The sequence below is a fragment of the Protomyctophum bolini genome (genome assembly GCF_963924005.1).
Source record: "Protomyctophum bolini genome assembly, chromosome: 2".
NCBI lineage: Eukaryota > Metazoa > Chordata > Actinopteri > Myctophiformes > Myctophidae > Protomyctophum > Protomyctophum bolini.
This window is the reverse complement of record NC_137863.1, coordinates 24959068-24984255: the sequence shown is the minus strand read 5'-3', so window position 1 is coordinate 24984255 and position 25188 is coordinate 24959068. Positions and strand designations below refer to the sequence as shown.

General features: G+C 41.5%; 1 protein-coding gene across 2 annotated transcripts in view; it reads right to left on the bottom strand.

Moving 5' to 3' along the window:
* The window catches only part of phf2 (PHD finger protein 2), a 44632-nt gene extending 25954 nt beyond the window's left edge, over positions 1-18678 (bottom strand). For both annotated transcript variants that reach the window (XM_080780666.1, XM_080780667.1), the window contains exons 1-6: positions 17991-18678; positions 6977-7062; positions 6534-6648; positions 3437-3597; positions 2129-2270; positions 1198-1384 (exon numbers count right to left, since the gene is read on the bottom strand). In XM_080780666.1, coding sequence (XP_080636792.1) covers positions 1198-1384; positions 2129-2270; positions 3437-3597; positions 6534-6648; positions 6977-7062; positions 17991-18094 — 795 coding nt within the window. In that variant the 5' untranslated portion in view covers positions 18095-18678. The remainder of the gene's footprint in view (positions 1-1197; positions 1385-2128; positions 2271-3436; positions 3598-6533; positions 6649-6976; positions 7063-17990) is intronic.
* Between the last annotated feature and the right edge of the window lie 6510 nt (positions 18679-25188).

Here is a 25188-nt window from a genome sequence, read left to right as displayed (position 1 = left end):
AAACTGTCTAAATGACATAATTGTACATGAGAAATAGGAAACATTGAATCATACATTTAGAATAGTACGGGCCAATTTGTGCTTTTTGAGCAAACAAAAACAACTAAATGTGTCATGGAAGAGCTCCGATGTTAAAATAAAAGGTTGCAGACGGCACTGTCGGGCAGAAACCGTGCAAGTTTTACATTGTTCATGAATTAAATCCCTACGTCATCACACAAGCGTGTCACACAAAAGTAGTGAAAATAGCTGATCTACAAGTGCCCAATGCCTAGCAACGCAAGGCGTTGTGTGCTTGTAGATTTGTGTGTCTACTTGGTGACTTGGTGACTTGGTGACTTCATGTTTCAGGAAATTAAAAAGTTAGGAGTTAGGAGGTTTGAAAAAAAAGAAGAAAAGAAAAAAATAAAGATTGCTAAATTGCTGGAGTTTGCGTCGAAGCACTTTTTAATACATTCCATTGGTTCAATATTTTTTTAACCAACACACAGACAGAAAGGGTGTTCAATATAGCATTAATTTATACAAAATACAATAAAAGAATGTGAAGTTTGGTGGTTTCTTCCGGACAGCAACGATTATGCTAGTGTCTTTTGTGTTTTCTGTTATTGTGGGGAAGGTGAACAGCGATTGTCTATTTTCAGCGAAAACCTTCCCCACAATGAGGATGCTGGGGTATTTAGAGGTTAACTCTAGTGAATGGAATTGTAAAGACCATGCTACAATCTAGCTTCTATAGGACTGTTCTTATGAGATCATGTGACGATTAAAATTATTATACCTATTATGTCTATAAATTACAGACAGTGATTCAAAGAAAAGCATTTTGAAGCACTTTAGTCAAACTTCAAGAGCATTCCTGACCTTCAAAAACAACTCGTTCCAATTTAAACAGATTGAATTCAATTGAAAACAAAACCATGTTTACACAGTCAAATCCTCAGTGATAATTTAACTCCTAAACACTCTCTGGGTTCAGTTCAGCCGAGGGAAAATAACGACGTGCATTTACTCAAGCACTGAGCTTATAATGTGCAAGCTCACATCTTGCGCTATCTTATTTTACAAATTTTGGATGTAGTATGAGAAGTATGATAAGTACTGATTTAGAAGGCCTTTTTAGATTCGGCCTCGGGTGTGGAGGCAGTGCAGTACTTCTCAAAGTGTTGACAACGTTGTGTGGATGTTGGTGCGTACCTTGAGGACGTGGTACCACACGGAGGCGCCCCCGTTCTCGATGTGGAAGTCGGTGTAGCTGTCCTTCACACAGATCAGACAGTACTTGGTGACTTTGGGTTTCCCCAGCAGTGCGTCGTCCGGCCAGTAGTTCTGAACCCACGACAACCTGCGAACGATCTGAGGACTCTCCACGATGCTGTCCATCCTGTGTACACACGCACGCACGCACGCACGCACGCACACACGCACACACACACACACACACACACACGCACGCACACGCACGCACGCACACACGCACACGCACACACACACACACACACACACACACACACACACACACGTACACAATATGTACACTGTAAAATCCTGAGGGTACGATACAAATATGATTTGTATATATCTATAATTTGACACTGAGGATTTTACTGTGGAGGCAATGGCTCTGGACTCTATAGGCCTAACACAATTATTTATTAGTATTAGCCTACGTAATCGCAATTATTTGAGATAATGTATATATCATCACTGTTGGGTGGAAACATTGCATGTAGCAAACTGTTACTTTTCAGGAAATACAAACATATAATATATATAATAATAAATAAATAAAATAACCTGTGTTCCATTGGATCCAATTGTAGTTATTATTTAGTCACAAGCTCTTGTTACTACTTTTCATTGGTTGAGTATTTATAAAACCCTAAAACAAAATCAATCAGCTTGACTTTCACTTTTGTCGTGACAATTGTAGGTTGGCCACGTTTCCTTCTTTTGAGACATTGTATTTATTGTAACATCATTCATCATTGTAGCCTACTGTACGTCAAATAAATTAAATAAAAAATATGGAGATACAAGGTTTCTGCACAACAGTGATCATCTACTGTATTTATTTATGTATTTGCTTACGTATTTATGTATTCATGTATGTATTTTTTGTGTGTACCTTGTGTCTGAGAACTCCAGGTTGATGACGTTGAGAACCTTCTTCCTGTTTGTGCTGTAATAATAGTCCACAAACTCCTTCAGCTTCATCTTGCCGTCACTCTGCTTGGTCACGTCCACCACATCCACACCTACGTCGGGACCTGGTGGAACAAAAAGACGTTAGCAAGCAGCACTTCATATACAGAACCGCCGCACAACCGGCGCATGGGCACCACACTGTTTCAGATGCAGTGGTGCTCAACACCCAGTAGTCAAAGTATATCGTAGCTGTTGGGGCAGAAACCTCCTATCTCCATATTTTAATATAATATTTATTTTAGTAAATGAATGCCCTCATCACACAAAAAGCATCAAAAGTAGTAGATCTGCTACTTTTGCTATTTTTATTTGAATCGTGAAAAATACCAGTTTCGGACATGAGGTTTCTACCCGACGATGAAATGCTCCTGTTCATGTTCAACTTGAACATGTTCATGTTCAATGTTCAAATAATACTCAACTACTCAAGTGAAAGTTGCTCGGTCAAAGTACAGTACTTGCTTTTAAAAACATGAAACTATTCTAAAGCATGTGCTTTTAAAAAATATATTCAAGTATTCAAAAGTACAAATTACAAAGTACATTTTCTCCAATACAAAACTATCCACCACTGTTCATGTGTCATGTTCTCTGCCAAGTTGATCAGAATGTAGTCAAATGATGCCCTCTACTGGCAGACTGATGCCACATCACCAGCTGAAAGGAATCTATCAAAGGCTGAGACAAACAAAGCACTTGTAAAATGCTAAACGAGGTAACATAAACTATAAACAACCACAGTAACAAAACTATGTCAAAGAAGCTTATTTTGTAGAGGAATCAAAGTATAGTTTAAGACAATTGGACTCATGTGGATTTGAGGATCAAATCAGTTTTACTGTCACATCACAGGATTACAGGTCAGGGCAGCTGCTGACCATTTGGATGCCCTAAAATGACCTTTTTGAGCTGCCAGTCAGATTGAAAAAGGTGCACTCGTTTTCACAGAGAGAGGCGCGCTGTCTAAGGGTGACTTGAGCCATGAAAGGCACCGACGTGCAAGCTTAGGCGATCAAGTCGCCGACCCGTGTGCCAAGCATTGCAAAGTCACCTTCAGCAATCAGCACTGTCTGAGTTACTGTATGTTTGAATCGCAAATCCCCCCGTCCCCCGTCTTTTTTCCTTCCTTTTTCAATCTGACTGGTTTTCCAATCATACTGTAGCATATATACTGTACGTACATTGTACAAATGCACATTGAATAATGAAAGAAAATGTAATCACATACCAACATAGTTCTCCACGTCGCTGATGTAGAAGGTTGGCGCCGGCATGGACAAGCCCAGGCCGTCTTTCTTCAGAACCATGATGGGTTCGTTGAAACCGTTCTCTTCCAGGTGATCCATGGTCAGCTGACTGCCGCTCAGCTTCACCACCACGTCATCAGCACTGGAACACAACCATCTACGTTAACGCTACTGTAGACTCTTCTCAAACACCCTGGACAACGCTCCGCACATCTTAGACCAGGGGTAGGCATTAGGCAACAATTTACAATTTAGCATTTAGCGATTTACAGTAAGCAAGAATAACACATAATAAATAATACATCAAATACATAGAAATAGTCATCAAGAAATAAGGATCATAAGCAAGCTAAGAACCTAACATCCATCTAACAGTAGAATATCTGTACAATGAAACTATGAGTATACACATAGAGTGCTAAGTAATGTATACAAGATATGCTACGTGTATCTAAATTACAACCTTGCCAACACTGGCACAGGGGAGGCTGATCAGTGCTTCTCTGGCAGAATGGCATAAGTGTGAGAGAGAGGATTTATGTAAAATATTTGAAAAACTAAACGTAGTCAATGAAATGATGTCTCTATGAAATATCCTTCACATAATTCTACATTCATACAAACTCTGAACTCTCACTGTAAATATATTACGCTTGTTATGAATATGGAACATCTAAATATGTTGGAAATAATTAGAATGTTGATGTTAATAATTAGAATAATTAGAATGTTGGTGTCATAATTAAATTTAGTGTTGGTATGGCACACTGATTATCAAGAAAATATAAAACAAAGGCACTTCATGTCAAAAGGTTTGCCGACCCACCCCTGTCCTAGACAATTCTCCCTCCTGGCTCCCACATTTTGGAATAAACTCCCAATTGCCATCAGAAGTGCAGACTCAGGGCCCATTTATGCTCCTGTAAAGTTCTAACAGGGACACGAAAGGACTGGGGAGTGTCCGTGTTCTGCGGACACTATCACGCAAATAAGGGACATCACTCTTTCCACTAGAGTCACCTCTTCAGACTCCATTCCACCCCTAGCACTTCACTCTCCTTATATCTGTTCACCTTTCTTTTCCATTGATGCTAATTTACTTTGCAAATAGATCTTGGTAACTTGTCTTTGGTAACTTGTAACTTGTTTTTAGCTTGATCACAAATGTTGAGAATGTTATTTAGATGGCATGTTGTTTAGGCAGATGCTAGCGTCATTGTTTCCATTGGAGGCAATGCATTGTTCTCTCTGCATTCTACTTGTGTGACTATTTACGTTGTTGTTTATTGACTAGAGATCATGTTTACTCTGACCTCATGCTTGTAAGTGGCTCAGGATAAGAGTGTAGACCTGCTAAATGCCTAGTTGCCTACTCTTAAGGGAATGTCAATACTATGCAGTGGTATGCAAGATTCATACTATGCACTGTGTATGTATTGGAGTAAATACTCATATATGTTTTATGTTTATTAGTCTGACAGACTAAAGACTAGTTTGAAGATCGCTTCATCGCTGCCTGCTTGAAGTGCTATATTAGGAGTAATGCAACATGATATGTCAGTCACACTGACAAGCTACTGGACACTTGTCTGTAGCCTACTGGTCACTAAAGGTCTCTGTTTAAATAAAGATGAGAAGGAGACAGGACACACTAGGAGTCTAGACAAAAAGTAGACATATTAGGATAGCAACATGGATGCTGATGCTGGATGCAGGATGCTCATAGGATTGAAACACCTTGTGATTGGCAGATAAGAATAGATGTGATTCTGTCTGCCTGGATAGGTTAAGAAAGAGTACATAAGCAGCCTGAAACTCAACTTGTGTGTGCTAGATTAGACCTAGAACCAGTGTTTTAAATTGTACTTTGTGCTGAATAAATAGTGACCATGCAGACTGGTCTGTCATCTTTAAAGTTCTGCTCCACAAGAGATTCTACATTGTAAGTTGTAATTGTAACTAGGACAATTCAACAATATACTGCCACATTTTATGTGTATTTAATTTATTCATTGAGTGAAACCATATTTGGAAATAAGTTAAATAACACAAAGGGGAATCAAGTAACAGATAGAGATATTTGGTTAATAATTGTCCACTTAAGATACGCACACACCGGGCATACTTATTTTGTGTGAGTAGCATTAATCAGAAGTGTCATCTACACAAAATGTGAATATTACACAGCATTAAACACAATTTTTTTTAAACGAAATATTTTTTTACCGCGAATAAAAGCATGAATCTGTACCATAGTTTGATGTGAAATATTCACAATTTTCCCCCCCATTTATTTGTGATACTTCCAGTGTGCAAGGACCTTTACACTGTTGATACACACAAGGAAAACAAGAATATCATATCAATATATTTCATTGGTCATTGTTTGTTAAATTATATTCATCATATTACAGAATTTGATAGTGTTTAATCAGCCTAGCAGAGGACATAGACAAGCAGTTATACAGTGCCCTCTTGTGGGATGTTTGATGCAGTACAGAGCAGAGTTGGCAGAGTAAAAGGTGCCAGGTCACTGGGTTCAACACCATATAGCTCTTGTATTTACAAGATTCTGGGATCTGTTTCAGATGAGGTTCTGTGGGCCCTGTTCAGGGCCCACAGAACCCTGCTCAGGGCCCACAGAACCCTGCTCAGGGCCCACAGAACCCTGCTCAGGGCCCACAGAACCCTGCTCAGGGCCCACAGGCCCAAAGAACCTTTGTTTCAGATTATGGCCTCTTTCTTATATTATTTGACAATTTGGCCAATGTTTGACCAGTTTTTATAGTAGTTTGTTGATTACTTTTGATGCACCTTCTTTTTTATTTTCTTTCTTTCTTTCTTTCTTTCTTTTTGTTATTAAAAAGGGTCTTAAAAGTCCTTAAATTGTCACTTCACTGTCATCTGGGCCCCCCCCCCCCCCCCCCAAAAAATCATGTGGAGACCCCCCTGCTATGGGTCCCGATACACAGGTTGAGAACCACTGTGAAAGGTAACCAATACAGCCATGACAGAACTTCACGGGTTCTGGAACATTTCAGGTTCTGGGTTAAAAGAAGCCAACAGACAGACTCTTACCTGGGAAACGTCCGGCTGCGCAGCTCCTTTATGAAAACCTGACTTCCATTCTGAACAGCTTTGATGTCTGTGCTCTGCCCTGTGTCTTGCTTGTTCCAATTCTTCTTCCTTTTCACTGATGATTAAAAGCAAAGAACAAGTTAAAACAAAAGATGTTAGTAGACACTGTCGTTAGCGCACAACACACAACATATGATAAGGATGTGTGCATTCGCAACGCACGCACGCACGCACGCACGCACACACACACACACACACACACACACACACACACACACACACACACACACACACACACACACACACACACACACACACACACACACACACACACACACACACACACACACACACACACACACACACACACACACACACACACACACACACACACACACACACACACACACAGTTCTAATGTAACTGTACTGTAGCTAACTCACATGTGGATTTTCCATGGGCCTTCTCACAGTTTGGACAGTGATAAATATCAATATCTGGAGCATCGTCCTCATCCACACCAACACAACTGAAATGATAAGAAATAAATACATTTTATTTACTAGGAAGAAAAGATTTACAGGAATGTGGAGGTGAGATCACATCGCAACAGTTAAATACACACACAATACAAAGACTGGCAGAATGCATTCACCGTTTGTGCGAGCTCATTTATTTATTTGACCCAGTAAGTATAATAATAATAATAATAAACTTTGTTTGTATAGCACCTTTTAAGAACAGAGTCACAACGTCACCGTGCTTAACAGAATAGAGCGCAAAAAACACAACATACATCAATAGGCATGAAAATACAACACAAGAAATATTACATTAAAATGACACGGGTAAGGGGTTAAAAGCAGCTTTGTAAAGGTGGGTTTTCAGGAATGATTTAAGACGAGACAGACTCGGCAAACCTGACCTCCAGGGTCAGGGCATTCCTGTAGGCCAGAGAGGCTTATTGACGGTGTAGTCGGGGAGTCTATCCCCATTTCAATGTGCTTTCCCTGGGGGAAAAAAACACCTACCATCAATCAGTTCCCAGTACTTACAGCACACTTGAGTTGGCGGTGGCCGGGGTCAAACCCATGACCTTGTCCGAAGTCTACTGGCTGAGCTACCCGGACACAAATGTCCCTGGGGGCATTTGCTCATGTACCTCTGTCTAATACACAGTAAAGGAATTCTGGACTAAATGACAGACCATATCAGACCAAATCATGCCCAACAACAATAACATTGTTCTGACATTGGTTTCCCAGAGATAAAAATAAAATGGTATCAAATGGGGGATAATGGTCTTACAATATGCAGGGGTTTTCAACCGGTGGTGCGGGAACACTAGGGGATCTTCTGTTACTACAGGGGGGCGGCTAAATCTTTGTCTAACCCTAGCATCCCTATTCTGGGGGAACATTTGCAGAAAATAGCAGAGCTACAAGCTCACAATGGCTGGGATCTTGTTATTTTAGACCAGGAAATTTGATGTAGAGGGGGAAAAAGAACAGACAAAGAACAGACAAATTTACAACGTTTGTGAACCACTGTTCCAGTGAACTCCTAATGTGCCATACTGTATAGTGTCGTAGTTCATCTGTGTGTGTCATACACATTCTGAGGAAGATTTGGAGAATGACATTGCCGTGGATGAGGCCAAGTCTTGCCACGGACACATTTGTCTGTGTAAGGACATATGGATGACCCCTGGTCAAGAAAGTCAAGAGCTGCCACCGCCACAAGCACATTCTTTCCACTGGAGGGCGCTCCGACCAAACGCACTGTCCTGGGAGTTCCCCCCAGGCGGGCAGCTCTGTGTGTTTTCTTTTGGTTCCACTCCATTCCACACACACCCACGCACACACGCATGTGCGCGGCGCGCACACACACACACACACACACACACACACACACACACACACACACACACACACACACGCACGCACGTACGGCCTCCACTGTCAAAATAAAACAGAGGGCGGTGTCCAGCCTGCTCATGTTCACCCATCTATACAGAACCCAAAGCCATTGACACAGAGACTGTAAAGTAGCATTCTAACTCAATATTAACAGTACTGTGTGTTCATATTGAATTAGACTGCTATAGTTGAGAAGCTATATAGTTGAGGTTTACTAGTGCTTCTCAATGTGGGGTATGGGAACCCCCAGAGGTGTCAAATAAAATAGCCGATCTACAAGTTATAGTGAAAGTATGTCATCAACACACATTGCGGCTATATTGCAAAACAAATACATAGATCTTCTTTTCCTTTCAGCTGTTCCTTTCCTACAGCGAATCATCTGTCTCAATCTCACTCTGTCCTCTGCCTCCTCTTTTCACACCAACTATCTTCATGTCCTCTATAGGCCTAGTTCCAACCTCAGCATCCTTCTACCATCTCACACCAACTATCTTCATGTCCTCTATAGGCCTAGTTCCAACCTCAGCATCCTTCTACCTTCTCACACCAACTATCTTCATGTCCTCTATAGGCCTAGTTCCAACCTCAGCATCCTTCTACCTTCTATAACCAACTATCTTCATCTCCTCTATAGGCCTAGTTCCAACCTCAGCATCCTTCTACCTTCTATAATACTCACTCCAGTCCTCTGTACATGTCCAAACCATCAGTCTGGCATCTTTTTTCCAAAAAATCTAACATGCGCCGTCCCTGTAATGTACTTGTTCCTGATCCCATGCATCCTTGATACTCCCAGAGAGAAACACAACAGGGTCTCTGCTACCCCCAGCTCTACTTCCTGACTTTTCTTCAGTGCGACTGACTGTCTCTAAAAAACATTCAAAATAGCTGGTCTCACCACCATCTTGTACACCTTCCCTTTCATTCTTGCTGATACTTTCCTATCAGTCAGTACTCAGTAGAGCTCTCGCCTTTGGACGACAAGGTCACGAGTCGTGCTGTACATACTGGGAGCTGCGGCACTCCAACTCAGCAATCCATCTCCCAGGAGTCTAGCGCATTGTACCGGGGATAAAGTCCTGCGTTCTTGGCTGATACCGACAATAAGCCCCTCCGACCAACTTACTATACTGTAAAAACAGTGAAAACAGTGAACACAGCTAAATGCAGTGAGAGGGCAACGTGCCTGTGCTGGTAAACACCACCACACTACTCTAGTGACTGAGTTCTGCTGGTGTAGAGGGAAATGATTGGTACAAAAATGTAATTATTGTTTTTTTATGTAAACACAGGAAGAGTTACATGCCTTTAAGGCCCCATCATAAGAGACATCCAGTGGTCTCTGGGGTGAGACTCTTAAACGGCATGCTTCACCTACGGTGTCCCTTTCAGCTGCCCTACAGCAGTGATTCTTAACCATTTTAATTTCAAGGATCCACAGTTTGGTAATGCATTAGGCCACTGAGCCCCATAACTCTATGAGTGTCCACTCTCAGAGTTACAGACCTGTGATGCTATGCTCATGAAGCACATGAAGATAGTACAAAGAACGTTTGTAGCTGTCACGAAAGCAACAGCTACAAAGCTACAACAAATGTTGAACTGGTTTCAACTTCAGCTACAAAGATGAAAAGCTATACGCTGTGTAGCTTTGTATCTTTAAAGCTATATGCTGTGTAGCTTTGCATCTTTTTAATCTGCCAATGTGAACGCATCATAGTGGTCCTTTAGTTAGTGGTGACCCCGCCCCTGTAACCCCCTCAAGGACCCCCGGCCTCGAACCCCACTTATGCTGCATTCACATGGAATCAGGCAAGCGGTAGACGGCAAACCGGACTTGATTTTTGTTGACGGGAGCAGGACGGTAAACGGAACATGCAGGACGGCGCAGCAGCCTAGCAGCCAGAACCGGCGACGGTAAAGGCAGACGGCATGTTATAATATTGAATATTTTTACCTGATTCCATGTGAATGCCGCATTAGAGAACTACTGGCCTGCCCTACAGCCTAATGAGCCCATCTCAGTAAATAATGCATTGATATTAAAAAGTACTTTGTATTTACACTTTTGAATACTAAAATATTATGTATTTTTAAAGCAAATAATGAAGTACTTTATCTCAAGTACAAATTTGACCGAGCAACTTTCACTGTAATTGAGTAATATTTTAGTTAATCCATCACTTATTACAACCAGACACAAAACAGGTGTTTTATTTCTGGTAAACATGCATATTTCTTCCTTTCTTTCTTGGTCTCTTGGATGCTCTAGATCTGCAATAAATAAATTCCCACAACTTGGGGACCAACTGGCATCTTCCAAATACCTTCCTAGAGGCCATAAGAGACGTAACGAAGCACGTGTTCGGCTGCTGGCCTTAATTACATTTAATGCATATGAGAGCAGAGCAGGCCATCTATCACATCTGTTCAGGAGACCTTCAGCTAACCTACGCCATGGTTCACTGTAGCAAACACTGCTAATAATAATAATAATAGCACATGTTGGAGGGTAAACACAAAACACAACGTATTTTTAGCACTGCAACAGTTCATCTATTGTTATGGCTTGGCTCTAATAAGGCCATAACAAAGAGGGGAGACCAGATGGAGTTAAATCAGCAAAAAAGTGTTTTATTATGTGTTCTAAAAACTGATTGATAAATGTTAATTTTAAGAAATAATTGATCCTATTTTGGGCATGATATTGTAGCATCTCTGTCGGGTGGAAACCTCATGTCCAAAACAGTTACTTTACAGGATTCAAATTCAAATGTAGCAAAATAGGAGATCTACAAGCTCAAAGTGTATTGCTATTTTCGGATAATTTTGCGTGAAGCTGTACGACGAAAAGTAAAAAAAATCTTCATAGACTTAAATTTAACAAGCTCACAAGGGGGCGAGATGTGACGCCTTGTGAGCTTGTAGATCGGCTATTTTAACTATTTATACCATTATGTGGCAAAGCATAAATTGGGTGGTTAATCCTTTTTTAATACATTTTATTCATTTTATTAACAAAAAAGTAATCGATAGAATAATCGTTAGTCGAAAGTTGCCGTCCCAAATTGGTCAAGGTGTCAGTGAAGCATCTCTCTCTCATTCTAGATTCTAGAATGAGAGAGAGATGCTTCACTTCTAGAATCTAGAAGAATGCTGTAATACTTCCTGATCACACAGGGTTATGGTGAGCTTATAGTATATATGGCTTTGTAGTAGTATTCCGCTTTACAGTATAGCTTATAGGCAATATAGCTTATCCCAATAAGGCGGTCCGCGGGCCAAATCCGGCCCGCTAATCAAGTTGGACCTGCTGGCAGGAGAGTTCTAAATGTGAGTTTACCATAATCACAGTAATCCTTAATCATATTCCAGCATATTCAAGGGTTTTGGAGACATGAGACAGAGTCCATGCAGTCATTTTCAGTAGAGCATTGCAGAGGGAGTGATGGTCGTTGACCATCATTAATGGAAGGCAATTGTGTTGCTGCACTGTAAACTGAAAATATGGTAGCGTGTTGTCAAGTGTAGGCCTACATATGAGATTGATAGCTCAGGGGGGAAGTCCAGCCCCCTGGACAATTTATATTATACTATACCATACTATATGGGTTTATATACAGTTTTACAGTATATAGATTTATAGCTTATATATGGGTTTACATTTACAACAGTAACAGTGTACCTCCCACACAACGTCTCTCTATCAGAAAACATAACAGGGTGCCACATGATGTATGACAAGTATGCAATGATGACACTAAGTAGCCTACATACATTTATTCATGTACTGTACTTAAGAAATACTTTGGATAACAAGTGATGAAACAAAACAAAAACAAACAAAACTAAATTTAAACTGGAACACTATAAAAGCAAAACTGAAGCTGATAAATATTTGTGGGGTTCTCTCGTTTCTCTTTTCTCTCTCAGACCCGATATGAAAATTAGATCATAAGGTAAACCAAGGGTTCCCAAACTTTGCAGGTCGCTAACCCTTCAAATAATGATATTTGAACTGGGGACCCCCCACCCTGACAATCACTTGGAATATAGGCTTTACATTTAGTTTGACTCGGTTCCCCAGATAACTATTGTGAAAATAGACGATCTACAACTCACAACGCCTCGAAGAGCTTGTAGATCGGCTATTAACTTTTACAATTACAATTGATGTAATATTTGCCAATTTGGTATATTTTAAAAGTCATTAGATTGTAACTGCAGATAACTTGTACACACTGCATACTGGCACTGCATGTTGGTTTGTTTACTGTTGAGTGAGAAAACTATGTTGCACATTAAGCTAATCATCCCAGTGTGGGACCAACCTCCTGGGGGTCCCCATCCCCAGTGTGGGACCAACCTCCTGGGGGTCCCCATCCCCAGTGTGGGACCAACCTCCTGGGGGTCCCCATCCCCACTGTGGGACGAACCTCCTGGGGGTCCCAAACCCCACTGTGGGAACCACTGAGGTAGACAACAATGAGTTTGATTTGGTGCAGCTCCGCAACGAGTGGGACTCGGAGAGCTGCATGACGTAATGATTCGAACACAAACTGTGTGCTGGACGAAAGAGGGGGGGAAGGGGGGGGTCATGGTTAATCACACACTGGGGCCATGCATGCAACGCAGCGCGTTCACTGCAATGACACTGTTACAATGCAAAGGAAACATGAGCTGCTATTATGCTGTCTTACTTGTAAAGGACAATGACGCTAATGAAAGGACCAGCAGAGGGAATTCCCTGTCCCCAAACATCCAATGCCAACACAAACTACTACTGCACTCTGTTCATGGATTTATAAAAAAGCACTGATTAGCATGCATTTTCATTTTACATGACACCCAGTTTTATATTAATTAAATTTTATGTTGACTCCTTTTTTTATCTCTGGGATCCTAATCTACACTGTAAAATCCTCAGTGTTAAAGGGGTCATTTTAACATTTACTTCTGTGCATCCCAGACAGGTTTAAGATGCTTGATTCAATATTTAGATATATAAGTTTTATCAGTCACGCCGGCACCTCCTATATAAACCCATTAAACTTCAACTGTGTTTTCAATTAGTCCAACATGGTTAAAATGGTGACAGTGGTGAAGTTACAATATAGGAGGGGGGTGTGTCTCATGACTTTAATATAAAATATCTAGTAAATATTGACTCAAGCAACTTAAAAAGGGCTGCACTGTGTGCACACAAACGCCAGAGTAGACGTTAAAATGTCCCCAGATGTCCCCAGATATACAATTACATACCCCTTTAATTTAACTCTAATGTACAAATGAGGACGACCTAGAGAGAGAATGAGGACGACCTAGAGAGAGACAAATGGTACAGTCTCATGGCCGGGTATTATCTGATATACTCAGAGTTACAGAGCCAGGGCCCATTTAGCTATGGACCCCCTGGAACCCCCTCAAGGAGCCATGGGGGTCCCCAAACTACATGTTGAGAACCAGTGGTCTAAAGAAATTCTACCCTAATTTACCTAAAACTTTAAATCCCCTTTTTTTCTATAGATTCAGTTCTTCTGCCATTCTCATGTCCCTCCACTTAAGAATTAAGAACATCACTCACTGGATTATAATTCTCCATAATCCTGTTTAAAGGGCGCTGTATTTACAAGCACTAATTTAAATTAGCAAGAATAAACACTTTAATTTACAATGTCACACCAATGTCCATCACAAACTGGTCTTTGAAACAGCCTCTTAAAGGAGTAGTTCACCCAAAAAATTACTTATTTTCTATCAATTACACACCCTATGAAGCCCTGGAATCATGGAGATTTATTGCGACAGTAGGGCGCAGATTACTAGGAGAACTTGCAAAACATGTCAGTCGTTCTGTCACACCACCATATATGGCGCACGCCTCGTGACACATCACGCCACCATATATGGCCGTCAGTCCATCACGCCTCGTGACACGTTCCATATAGCCATATCCATATATGACGATCACGACACTGACCTTATCAAACCCTGGATAGCCATACATGGAGATGAGTGGATCATCACCTAGATCTGCATGGAGCTGGCCAGCAACTCTTCATCTGACCTCTAACCTCAAACCCTTAGATCTCCATATATGGAGCTGACCTGTTCCGACATTCCATATCTTGATCCTTCCCCATCCGTCCTTCCTCTTTGATGTCTCACTTTTGACTGATACCTGTCCATTCAAACTCTAGACGGGCCCGCCCCAAAGTTATTAGTGCAGCCGCACCCGGCAGCCGGAAAAAAATTGAGTTCTCAACAGGCCCGAAAATTAAGGCCCGGCCCTACCTGGGCCCTCATCAAACCCTGTAAACTCAAGACACTGCCCCCGCTGCCACCCTTAGATCTCCATATATGGAGCTGACCTATTCTGCCATTCCATTATGTTGATCTGACCTCATCAAACCCTGTACACTCAAGACACGCTCCATATATGGCCAGTACAGAATTCATTCCATATGTTGATCTGACCCCACCATGCCAAAGCGCCAGCACTCACCCAGCAGTAAATGGTAAATGGTGCATTTATATAGTGCCTTTATCCAAGGCGCTTTACATAGATTGTGCATCAATTCACCCATTCACACAAACATTCATACACTGATGGCTGCAGAGACCATGCAAGGCACCAACCAGCACATCAGGAGCAATTTGGGGTTCAGTGTCTTGCTCAAGGACACTTCGACACTAACTCTGACAGCAGTCTGCCGTCACCCAGGCAGATGCGTGCACGCAAACGGTCGCTTCTCGCCCTCAGGGCATCTTACTGGTTAACCTGCTTTCTATCCCTTTCCCTTTGGCTCTCACTATACTTTCTCTTCTCAAGGAAAATGACAAACTGATGGAGTGTACATGTAAAAAAACTAATTCAACCACATATTTACCCATGTACACCTGTGGCGTGACAAATAAAACTGATTCTGAGCTAAATCAACTGTCTACATTAATTGCAATGCAGTTTTATTCAGTGTTTGATTACCTGGCAAATAAAATAAAGCTACACCGGATATTGTTGCAGTAACATTTTTCCAATCCTCTCTCCCCCCCCGGAGCAATAACAGTTTGATATAAAACTGAAGGGGCAGGTTCAAATCCCCTCCCTTCCTCCGTAGTTGTATCAAGGAAACAGCGGGTGTGTGGGCGAGGGAGATACAGTGGTAATAAAGCATAAACCCATTGAGAACATTCAGACCATGCTGACACTAGCATCATCATACATACAGCGCTCTCTAAACCACACAAGGGACCTGACGCCATATTTATATCATACCGCTTTTCTCAATGTGGCGTCCGTCCGGGGACCACCAGGGGTCCAAAATGGACTATTACGGGTCTGTAACTGAGTGTGTACACAATGGAAGCAAATGGACCTGGTTCCATTTGCACACTCAGAGTTAAATTGTACATTGATTGTACAGTGTAGTTTGGGCTCCCAGAGATAAAAATAAATAAAAAGTGGTGTCAAATGGGGACCATGGCCTGTTGCATATCAAAATGGGGGTCCTTAAAAAATAAATAAAAAGAGGTTAAGAATCAGTGATTTACACTCACTACAGTCCTGGAACATGACACAGATCAGTCATCTTTAGTGCATTTGTGTAAAGTACAGTACAGTACAGTACAGTACAGTACAGTACAGTACAGTACAGTACAGTACAGTACAGTACAGTACATGAAGGAGGACATCAAGTTTACAACACATTTGAGAGGAGATGATGGGAGCTCTGTTCCGTGTACTCAAGAGCTGGAGAGACAGGGAGACCGCTGTTTAAAGAACCATATACAAACACTCTTGCAATGGTTACTATGAGCATATAGAGCTATTTGAAACGTAATTAAAACAAATATTTAATCACGTATAGCCTAACAGTACCTTAAACTACACTCATTTAAAACTCAACTCACTTTCACACTTCGCTATAATCACTGTTGATCTGGACAGGATTTTGACCCACGACTTGAAAACCTTACATATATTCACACAACATCCCAGACATGAAAATCATATCAAATCGGGTATGGTGGTCAATTGCATATCAAACTGCTCTTTTTTGGTTTATTTACAGTTTTAGATTAAGAATTTTAGAATGGCTTTGAATATCTGTGATAGGCCGACTGATTTTACAGTATAGATACTATAGGCATATATTAATTTCACCACTATTATTATTATTATCATCATCAACATCATCATCATAACAATGACAGCTATACCACCATTTTTGGACAAATAGGCCTACATCCCACTTTTTAAAGACAACATCCTGCAGTTTAGTTAAGAGGCAGCTCATATTTTAAAACAGTATAGTAATAATACTGTAATAATTTAATTTAAATATAAGATCCATCACTCTTTGGTTGAGTCTGGGGTTTGTTTCACAATACAAGCATCCGTTTAGTTGTGTAACTTAGTTAAATGTACATGCAATTGTAAATGCAAATGGACACTGAGTCTCAAAGATAAATGAACACTGCATGGCAATTTCATAGTGTAGCCTACATGGAAAACAGTACAGCAGCAAAGGGTTAATGTTCAGGCGCGTAAATACCGTTCAATGGTCGGAAATGCTTGTGCGTGTGAAGAAGCATCTAAGTTCAACAAGGATCCGTTTCGTATGATCAACAGATATTACACTGCAATGTGCAATCAATGACCGCCCAATAATGACACTGCAGTAACGCAATAATAAAATATAAAGCTGATAGCCTGATATAATACGGTGGATTTGTCGGAGAGCTCATGGGGGTGATAGGCTACATCATGCATGGGTGACGCGACTGACTGCCCTACAGTAGATTTTAACACAATAAAATAAACATGAAACAATAAAACTATATCCACTAAAGTATGTTTTTCCTCACAGCTAGCCTATATGGATAATGAATATGAGCTATTGTCAGCCATAGCTGCTGGCAGCTAAGCTACAGCTGAGCTGGCCCCGCTCGCTCCCAGTCCCAGCATATTGGATCGGTGTATAATATGTAGTGTTCTTGGAACGTTGTGGTTGTAAATACATGGAATTAAATGCAGCGTGTGCAGACGCATCAAATGCAGTCTATATGGACGGCGGGCTGAAAGACATAATGTCTCTCTCGTCCGACAGAACAGACGCTGCTACATTGTAGCGATCCGTCCCGTTCTGCTGTTCACAACAATGATCCAACAGACCAACACTCAACACCACAGTGACCACACAATACGTCCCGATCGATAATCGCACCGGCGTGCGATCCGATCGTTCTTCGATAACGGCGTATTTTCACAATAACAAAAAAAATGCGGGGTGAAATCTTGTTTTTTTCAAGTATTCACATTAAATAAAATCGTCCCCATACAACACATAGCCCTCAGTCAAGCTCTGTGTGTTAGAGAGAGGCTATAACTCCGCCTTCTTCTTCTTGTTCAGGCGGCCTCGGTCTCCTAATGGAGCAACAAAGCTGTCAAACAGACTGTTAATACGGCGATATAGCAGCGTTATTGCGGTGCAAAGCCCACCAGAACCCCCGCGACCCACAGGAACCCGCTCACCTGCCGTGGAACCAGTCCTTGCATTCGTCGCACTCGATCATAAACTGCGTTACGTCGTAAGGTAATCTGCAGATGCAATACACGGGTACAGTCGCCATGTTCATGAACTAAAAACTACGTCGGACGGAGACGGAGGGGCCACGGCGGGCAGGCGCCTACCGCCCGTCCTAAAACAATAATATACACAATATGACGATGATGAGGAGGAGGGTGATGATGAGGAGGGTCCGTCCCGACGCTGCTGGACATGCAGCCTTTATTCCTTTCTTTTCTTTAGCAATAAATCCACAGGATCTTCCTCATCTCATGTCTTCAGCCTCTCCAATCCAGCCAACACACCGACCGAGCGAGTAGCCTAGCAGAGAGCAGAGCGCGGAGCAGAGCGCAGCACAGCACAGCGGACCCAGCGTTGCATTCACAAGAATAATCCCCGCTGGAGGAGCGAGGTCCTCCAATGCATTATCGTGTATGTGTCAGTGTTGTGCGTGTGTGTGTACTCTGTACGGTGTGTGTGCGTGTACTGTGTTTGTGTGTCAGTGACTGTGCGCGCGTGTTTGTCAGTGTGTGCGAGTGCATGTGCCCCCCGGTGACTCTACGGCGGTGAAAACGCTCACACGAGAGAAAGAAACCAATAACCACGAGAAGAAAAATGTATCCTCAGTCTCGACTCTCGTACAAAAAATAAAAAGTTACGTCATAATGCCAGACACCCCAAGTGGTCCCGAAATGTGATGAATGAATCCAGCTGATCACTAGAATCACTGCAGTAATGTGTACTGATCTGGATTTACAGGCATATATATATATATATATATATATATATATATATATAATATACTTCTCAACATGTGGGTCAATACAGGGTATCAGCACATTTCTAAAGTGACAATTTAAGGACTTATTTTATTAAACCTATAAAATGAAAAATGTCATTGTGTCAAATGTAATCAACAAACTATAGGCCTATACTTATAAGGACATGACCTTTTTTACCCCTGAAAAGTAGGCTAAATTAGTATAAAACAACCAACTTGGTCAAACATATTTTCTTTTTTTTTTCTCTCAATTTTTTTTATCCTGGGCTCTACACTCCCTCTGCCAACCTGGGGAGAGCAACGGACTCAGACTGACCTCTAGCTTCCTTCAGTGCATGATGGGGGAGGCTCCCCCCTGTCAGGTGAAAAAAAGCAGCTTGGACTAGCTGCTTCTTTTCACATGACAGGGGGAGGTTTCCCTGGTTGGATGTATACGCACGTGTGACCAGTTCCTTTCCCCTCCATCAGGTGCCCTGGCTGACCAGGGGGAAAGCAGTTTAGAGACCAGGATTACTGCATTTGTTTTGTGAGGAGACCTAGGAGACACGGGGAGAACATGCAAACTCCACAGAGAAAGGCCCTTTCGCCAACCCCACCTCGCCAACCCACTATAGAGAACACGCCCCCAGCGCCCACAGTGTCCCTAGTGGGAATTGAACCCAGGACCTTTTAGCTGTGAGGCGACAGCACTACAGAATGTAACACTGTATGTGTGACCCCTGTCACACATATTTCATGGTCGCATTAGTACTTTAACTCTAGTACAAATTTGACAGAGCAAATTTAACTTAGATGCATGAGTAATATTTATCAGGAGTATCTATAGGCCTACTTTAGTATAGTGCCTTGAGAGCCACACATCAGAAAAAACTAATTCATTGTCCGAACGACACATTTGAAAACTAGAGGGGACCACACCTTTTCTGTTGTAGCCCTTAAGTAATATCTACCTTTCCATATCAAATTGGCCCCTACTGTTGAAACCTTTAAATGCTGCCTTAACTATAATTTTTATACTTTGGCTTTTAATCCAGCTTGAACTAAGTCTCCTTGCTGGTAGTTTCACTTTTTTGGGTTCTTATTTTTAATTTGATTTATTTTGTATTATTTTATGTATTACTTTTAATTATTGTTTTTTATGTGTTTTCTGTCACGGTGTGCAGGTGTTAGGACCCAAGTGCAGGAAACTCAAACAAAGGCAGGACAAGAAGATCACATAAACTTGACTTTACTTGGTAAATGACATACGAAAACAGAAGTACATACACTGAACATAAAACCTGACACTAACTTAAGATCCAGCACTGAACAACCACAAGGCAGAGTTTAAATAGTCACTGGAGCTCATCACCCAACCTGGCTCAGCTGGTCCCCACAGGTGATGGCTATGGCAAGCCGTTTTAACATTTAATCGCGACTGGATATGTATTCCATATATCTGTAATTCAGTTCTTCCTAGTCAAAACTAACGTTTCAGATATCCACAATGACATTCCTCCTATCCAAAACTGTAATTTAAGATATCCACAAGGACATTTTTCCTATCCAAAATTACCATTTGAGATATCCATATTGTCATTCCTCCTAGGAGAAATGACGTCACTTTTTCCATTCATGTGTATTGGGCTTTTAGTTTTGGATGTCCGTAACTGCATTCTGGAATCTAAAATCAACATTCTGGATATCTAATTAAATTCTTACTAGGACAAACTACCATTTCAGATATCTACAATGCAATTCTTACTAGGATAAACTACCATTTCAGATATCTACATTCTACAATGCAATTATTACTAGGAGAAACTACCATTACAGATATCTAAAATTCCCAAATCATTCCAGACATCCATAATTATATTGTGTATATCCAAAAATACATTGTGACTAGTACAAATGTAATTATGGATATCTGTAATTAGTATTATGACTAGGAACAATGCAATTACTCCTAGGAAGAACTTAATTTCTCCTAGGAATAACTTAATTTCTCCTAGGAAGAACTTAGTTTCTCTTAGGAAGAATGATAGTTGACAGTTGATAGGAGTAATGTTAATTTTGACTAGGAAGAACTGAATTCAAGATATCCTGAATTACAATTTCTACTATCAAGAATGCAGTTCTGACTAGGAGAAACATGGTTTTGAAAACGGCTTGCCATAGCACTCAGGGCAATCAGAGTCAGAGGAGCAGGACTTGGGAGAGACAGAGGACAACCATGGACAAACGGAGGACGTGACCATGACATTTTCTTTTGTGCAGCACTTTGGAAACCTTGTGTTTGTGAAATGTGTTATATAAATAAATTGAATTGATTGGGTACTTTGAAGTACTGAAGTTGAGTACTTTGTCCACTCCTGGTTAAATACCAACAATACCATTATTACAAATGTCAATAATTAACATTCTCAAACGGTCAAACCTCACTAGTAGTCACTACCTCAGGTTATGACAGTTTTAGGCTAGTTTGGTTGCCATCTGTTGCCCTCTAGTGGATGCCTCCAGTATAAGCTTAATGCCCTGTGCTGCTCTGGGTAAAAGATCTAGCTTTCTAATATCAATATCATTGCTCTCTGACAGAAACCTCATATCTCCAAATTTTAACTTTTTAAGTTAGTTTTCTTTACTGATCTATACAGCCTTGATACGTTGCAAGCTTGTTATATGTTCTATTTTAAGTATATCAATCATTGTTGTGGAGTGTTAACAAGAGCTTGTGTGACTAAATAATAAACTACAGTGGCTCCATTGGAACACAATATCCTTTGTTCATTTCCTGAAAAGTAACCGTTTTGGACATATGAGTATGTGTTGACAGTAGCGTTATGATAGTTAATTAATGTAAATATCGCAATTCCAAATTTCCCCAAATCGGACTGTTATATAGCACCACCAGCAAGCCAATTTTTGTAAAACACTTTTTAACATCATGCAAATCGGTAAACCACGTACCCGCTAGCAAATCATGATCAAGATGATTTGTCAGTCAGATTTTTCCATCCCGAATTCCATCCCGAAAATAGCAGAAGTGGTCCATTTAGTACAAAATCATGAACCATTGTAGTAAAACCTTGCACGCACATTCCCACTGGGCCAAGGAAGAAATGCCAACCTACATTTTTCAGAAGAGAGAGCTTCAAACTCTCCAGGACACTCTGTCGCATCTTCTCCACATTGACAACCAACTCTGTCTAGAGAGAGAGAAAGAGGGAGAGAGAGTAAATAAACTTTTCAGCAAATAAAATTGGTGTAGTGGGAAAAAAGGAGTGGGACAAATACATGCTATACTACAAAGTATATAGAGTTTTAGACAACCCGATATGAACTCACAATAGAACAGCAACATTTAAACGTTACTTTACACTATTCATTCAATGAATACATGTGGTTGTCACAGCAGCATCATCTTCTCCAGTTTCTGCAGGCTCCTCCTCTTCATCTTCCTCCTCCTCATCTTCCTCCTCCTCACCCTCTTCAGCATCAGTGTCTTGTTTTTCTCATTTGACCTGTGACCTATGGTCCCAACAGCCTAACACGCTAACCATTTGACCTTTGACCCCGCTGGTAGTAAAACTGTGACCAAAATCTAAACAAAATCTCTTCCTCGTTAGCCAGATATTCATTAATAAATTATCTTAAAAGCTTGGAAACAAACATTATTTCTGAAGGAATACACTCAAAGGACCACAGTGGAAACTAGAACTGCACTCTGTCGAGTGCATACTTGCTTGTTGCACACTAGTAGGCCATAAATGGCCTACTAGTGCGCAAGCAGAGCGTGCAAGTACCTTCGACCACTAAAAAAACTGTCAAATCCCAGTAATGACTACTTGTGCCTGATACGGCAGTGGTGCCAGATTACATAAATGTATACATATAGGAGCATTACCTTTAATCCTCCCAACACTAAAACATATCATCATTACGTCACCATCGAAAACCAATTACACTCTGGCATTGGGTCCTTTAATCCACATCTTTATTACGTCATCATTGAGAGCTAGTTATACCAGCTAGTTATACCAGTGCCGGGTGGATTAAAGGAACTGCCTCTATGTATATGTCATTTGTAAGTTGATTAGCGGTATACTGTGGTTACTTTGCGCCGTGTCCCAGCAAATGACGTAATGACTAGTTGTGCCTGATAAAACCAATGGTTTTCGATGGTGGTGACGTAATGACGATGTGTTTTAGTCTCGGGAGGATTAAAGGTAATGCTCCTATGTATACATGTATGTAATCTGGCACCACTGCCGTATCAGGCACAAGTAGTCATTACGTCATTTGCTGGGACGGTGCATACGCATCAAAAGTGCTGGGGCATTTGTGCCTGCTCAATCCCTTTGGAGCAGCAGTGGGAGGTGGTTTCTGAGGAAAGCACAAATTGGCTTAAAGTAATAGCAAATATAACATTTATATATAACAATATATATCACCGTGCCAATAGCGGGGCGGCATAGATCAGTATATTGGACCAATCGTTCATTTTATGATAAAAGCGTTGATAGATATGTTGGGAACAAATATGTCAGGGCCGTTGTCGGCAACGAGAGACACCAGGATTCTTGTGTGGTTCTTAAAAATGTATTTGTCTTTTATTTTCCACATGACAGAATGACAAACATTCATTCTAGGCCCAAAATAAAGACAAACAGAACTGAACTGGACATCAAGACTGCGCTAACCAAAATGAGGCATGAGGGGAACATATATATGTGGGTGATCAAACCACTATTGACACACAGGGGAAGACAAACAACATTTAAACATACCTGTTCCTTGGACGAGGAAGCGTATCTGTCAGATACGCTTCCTCATCCAACCCCAGCAGACAGCAGACTGACTGGAATACTCATTCTCTGCAGCTATATACCCCCCATGGCCCCTCCCACCAGACTGGACCAACTGATAGGGGTCAACAAAACACATTCATATATATATATTCACATTTCAGTTGAGCTTGTAGCTCTTCTATTTCAAAGTCTTTTTAGTTTTCCAAAAGTCCTTTTACACGATGTCCCTCTGTGACAGGGTGGGGTCACACTGTCACGCTGGGAAAGTGCTAAATAGAGTAATCTTGGATAGAAGGCAGTTGCCCACCAATTAAGAGACCAGCAAGCAGGATTCACAATAAACCGGTCATGTGTCGACCAGATTGTCACTCTTCAAAGCTTTTGACAGTGTACACATTGTCTGATCTGGAATCTACTGAGATCTGTCATAAACTAAAGAATCTGTGCGTCTACCTGGAAATATGGCCTACACCATCTTCCAGAAGCCCTGTAATACAAGTCAGTGCAGATGGTGAGCTTCTCCCGACGTCAAAGCTCACAATCATCAACCAGTCCCAGCAACTGGGCAAAACACTCCTTCGTGAGCAACCTGGCCTGGGCCAGGCCCATCCAACCTGTATGCCAAGGACCACAAGAGGGACCTGTTGCCCACCACACACGACTTGGCTGGTCACTCCAAGGTCCGATGGGTCCCATCCAAAGCCCACATAGGGAGCAACAATGTGTCCACATCACAACTGCTTCACGCCCCAGTGAACATCTCAGTCATGCCGAACACCCGTGGCAAGTCGATACCCTGACCTCTAAGGAAGCTGTACTGCCCAATCTGGAAGAAGATCCCCAACAGAATGTGGTTCTTGGAGCAGCTTTGTCTGTATACTTCCCAGGTTCCTAACCCCAGCCTCTTCTACGCCTGGAAGGTGCTTCTCCAGGATACTGTGAGGTCCCTTCACGGCCTCCAAAGCAGACCTGCCTTATTTCATTGCAACACCGAAGCTGCTGTTACAACCTGCCCAGATGGACTCATTCCCATATGAGGTCGAAGCCCTCAAGAATGGAGAAATGTCTCATTTCCCCATGTAGCCAGCTAGCCTCCCTTACCCCAAACCCAATAATCCCCAACTATCTGGACATGGCATCTCCTGCCTGCCTTTTTGAACAGGCAGGCAGGAGATCTGGACAATCTGTGGGTCCTCACAACACCTCAACGGCTAGCCTACTGTGTTGTGACGAGGTTTGTTTGAATGCCAACTTGACAAGTGGTAAGCCTGTTTGCTGTTTTATTGTTTTTACAATGTGTTTTACTTTTGCTGTTATACAATGGAAAATGTTTGTTATATCATCAGGTGTACCGTTCATGTGTTTGAGAGATGCGAGGGGTGTTCTCTCTTTGGGGAATTGTGCATGTAAACTGGATATGGAATGTGAGTATAATTATATGTACATCATGGAAATGTGAAGGAAAAGAGCTTTATACATTTCTGCATATGATGTGAATTCTGTGTAACATTCCACACTGACATTCAGTGTACAGATGAAGTTGAGAGAAAGTGTGGCAGTTGTGAACCAAGTCTCTGCATGCAACCTTACAGA